The sequence below is a fragment of the Trachymyrmex septentrionalis genome, unplaced genomic scaffold (assembly GCF_001594115.1).
Source record: "Trachymyrmex septentrionalis isolate Tsep2-gDNA-1 unplaced genomic scaffold, Tsep1.0 scaffold83, whole genome shotgun sequence".
In the NCBI taxonomy this organism is placed as follows: Eukaryota; Metazoa; Arthropoda; class Insecta; order Hymenoptera; family Formicidae; genus Trachymyrmex; species Trachymyrmex septentrionalis.
In genome coordinates, this window is record NW_017306018.1 from 3,179,057 (window position 1) to 3,182,108 (window position 3,052).

General features: G+C 29.9%; 2 protein-coding genes across 2 annotated transcripts in view; one reads left to right on the forward strand and one right to left on the reverse strand.

Annotated features, from left to right (window-relative positions):
• Nucleotides 1-29, forward strand: part of LOC108755090 — a 13,302-nt gene extending 13,273 nt beyond the window's left edge. Inside the window, exon 4 of the mRNA XM_018497882.1 lies at nt 1-29. The gene's annotated coding sequence lies outside the window, so the exon portion shown is untranslated.
• Nucleotides 1-3,052, reverse strand: part of LOC108755089 (unconventional myosin-Ie-like) — a 39,112-nt gene that overhangs the window by 26,213 nt on the left and 9,847 nt on the right. The window contains exons 5-10 of the mRNA XM_018497881.1: nt 2,771-2,948; nt 2,492-2,654; nt 2,299-2,406; nt 2,030-2,158; nt 1,446-1,642; nt 1,037-1,204 (exon numbers count right to left, since the gene is read on the reverse strand). Of these exons, the coding sequence (XP_018353383.1) occupies nt 1,037-1,204; nt 1,446-1,642; nt 2,030-2,158; nt 2,299-2,406; nt 2,492-2,654; nt 2,771-2,948 (943 nt within the window). The remainder of the gene's footprint in view (nt 1-1,036; nt 1,205-1,445; nt 1,643-2,029; nt 2,159-2,298; nt 2,407-2,491; nt 2,655-2,770; nt 2,949-3,052) is intronic.

Consider the following 3,052-nt stretch of genomic DNA (forward strand, 5'->3'; position numbering starts at 1 on the left):
CCTCGAAAAGTAACGAACTTAATCGCGACTCTGAAGACTTTTTTTTTTTATTACACTTAATTCATTCTTATTTCTAAGTATGAAAAAGAAGATCGATTTGACGACTTGTTTTGAAACAAAATATTAATCCGTGTAATTAACGTAATTGTATTAATGTAATTGATTATATTAATTACACAACAGTCATTAACATTGATTTATTCAAATCTTTCTTTTTTCAAATCATGAATTCTATATATATAGAGTTTGTATTGTACTTATCGTAAATGTTTTATGAATAGCAGAATTTTTATGTTTTTTGTAAAATGATATTTTGTAAACGTCACAAAACTTCGGATATCTCGTTGAGGAGTTAGCTGTGATTGCATTAAAAATATTACTTTATCTTTTTGTGAAGTAAATGCTCTGTTTTCAGTATTTTCAGAATTTGATATAATTAATAGAGTTCTAGTTCTTCTCTAAAGATACACAAAAATATTTTTAACGATTAAATATAAATTTAGGACATCTCGCAATTATTTAAGATAGAATTCCGAAAAACTGTCATCTTCGTGTCTTCTATTGTATAGAATGATTGGTCAATCTATTTTATTTTTTTATTTTAGTTAGGATCAGTATCTAATATGAGAAAAGCCAAAGCTCAATCATATCGGAAATTTCTGGAAATAGAATGCTAATTTTATAGAGATGATTATTAAGTCTCAGAGAATATTTAAAGTTGCAAAGTTAAATTTGATGTTCTAGTAATAGCCTTATCCTTAATTTATAATATGCCGGATATAACTCATGATAAAAATATATAAATATTATTATTTATACAGATTAATATATACTTGTAATATATTTAGTCAACTAATATAGAATTAGAGAATATACACTTATATATATATATATAAAAGTGCGTAGCCAGTAAAATATTTTTATTACTCCTATTCTTTGGCAATTTGCTGTTTATCCTTAACAAAGAGATGTGAACAAACACCGAGCGTACTTTAACGCGAAATATAAAGAGAACAATATTAACGAAAGGACTTACCTGCTCTGCTTTTAATGTTAGTTCAATGAAAATCTGCTGTAATTTTTCGTTCACAAAATTTATACAAAATTGCTCAAAGCCGTTTTTCTCAAAGATCTCGAAGCCATATATGTCCAAAATTCCAATCTCGTATCCGTCCGTGTTTGTTTCCATAGCTGAATTGACTTTCTGTAAAATTATCAATTAATTAATAACAGAAGAACTGAATATGTTTTTTAACATAATTTTAATTCTGCTAATCTATTCGGATTTATTTGAACCAGAATATAATTTATTTGTTTACTAAAATATTTTATTTAAAAATCTTTCTTCTTTGGCATTTGATGATAACTTCGTCTAATTGTAAGATCTTTTCTATATAATTAAAAAATTAATTATTTTAAATAAACTTTGAGTTACTCTGCCACACCTTAACTAAGTAGTCAAAAAGCCTAGCGTAGATGTCCTTTGCCAAAGCGTCCCTCGTATAAAGCGCCTGTTCTACATTCAACGTCACGTCTACACTTTCGGATTGACTTCCCCATTTCGACTCGAATTCTCGAGAAATCAATTTGTGTGACAGTTGTTCTGCCGAGATTCTAAAGAGGTAGGCTGGAAACTCGAGAACTAAAAGCATATCCACGCATACAATTAGAATCAGATTTTTAAAAAAGCAGAAAATGTAAATACCAATACAAATACGCGCAGAAATTATATTAAAACTTATTTTATGATCGATCGATTAGTAATGTTTATATATAATATGATAAGATATAGATAAATATGTTTTATGCGACTTATATACAAAGTTATACCGATAAGAGATAAGTTATGTAATTAATCGTTATATTATGTCATACATACTTTATTTTTTAAGCTGCGTTTCGATATTTATTGTCAATGCTGAAAATCTACACATATAGGGTGTGTAACACCTTACCTGCTTATAAGACTTTCAGTATATTGATAGTAAATATCGGAAAGCAACCTTAATTAACATGTAGAATAGCTTACATTGTTTATCAGCTATTTGGGAATAATTGCCATCTTCAGCAAACTGTACATTTCCCAAGTGAAGAATTCCAGCTACTAATCTGAATATATCCATTACTTCTGCGTCTTTTATTCCCATAACGTTCAACGCTGTAGATATTAAACAGAAGTCTATTAGTAATCAGGAAGAAAGATACAAGAATGTACTGTAATAATTATGGAACATTATACTATTAATTATAATTGCACAGAAATTAATTATCACTGTGAGATACATTCTAATTACGTACCTTTAAGAGTTTCCTGAAAATCTCGCGCATCGTTTGTCCCGTCCACTCTGTAACTACCACCATAACTCAAATATTGATAGTAATCGAGACCCGTCAATCCAAGTTCAGCTAGAAAATTTAAATACTTTTGTATTATCCTTTTGTACAAATTTTATTTGTCATCGATACTTTTACGTCTTAATCGATCACTCACTTTTAATTTCTTGATTGGCGCCTGTCGCTAACTGATAAAATATGTGAAAGTTCCGCTCGCCGGGATTATGGCAAGTTACTCTTGATTTTTCCAAAAGAAAATTCGAAATTTTTCCACCGTTTGGCTGACCGCCCGGCCCGAACTGCATCTCGACGTATTTCCCCTGAAAATTTAAGATTTCCTTTATTTCCGCTCGAGTAATAACTTTTTGTCGACTGTAATACATTTAACAAATTAGTAAAAACTAGTGAATCGATTCGAGCACAATTTGAAACGTACAAATCTACTGCTGTTATTGTTTCTCACTGTCTTCGCGTTGCCGAAAGCTTCTAAAAGCGGATTTGACTCCAAGATCACGTCCTTTACTTTCTGTACCTTTTTGCCTCCGCCACTCACCCTCGTCACGTAGGACATTATGTATTTCGCCGCAACCGTTTTTCCAGCGCCCGATTCACCACTGCAAGATCGAAACAAAACAAGCACATTTTCAATATATATATATATATATATATATATATATATATATATATTAAATTAATGTTCAATTTATATACAAAATTA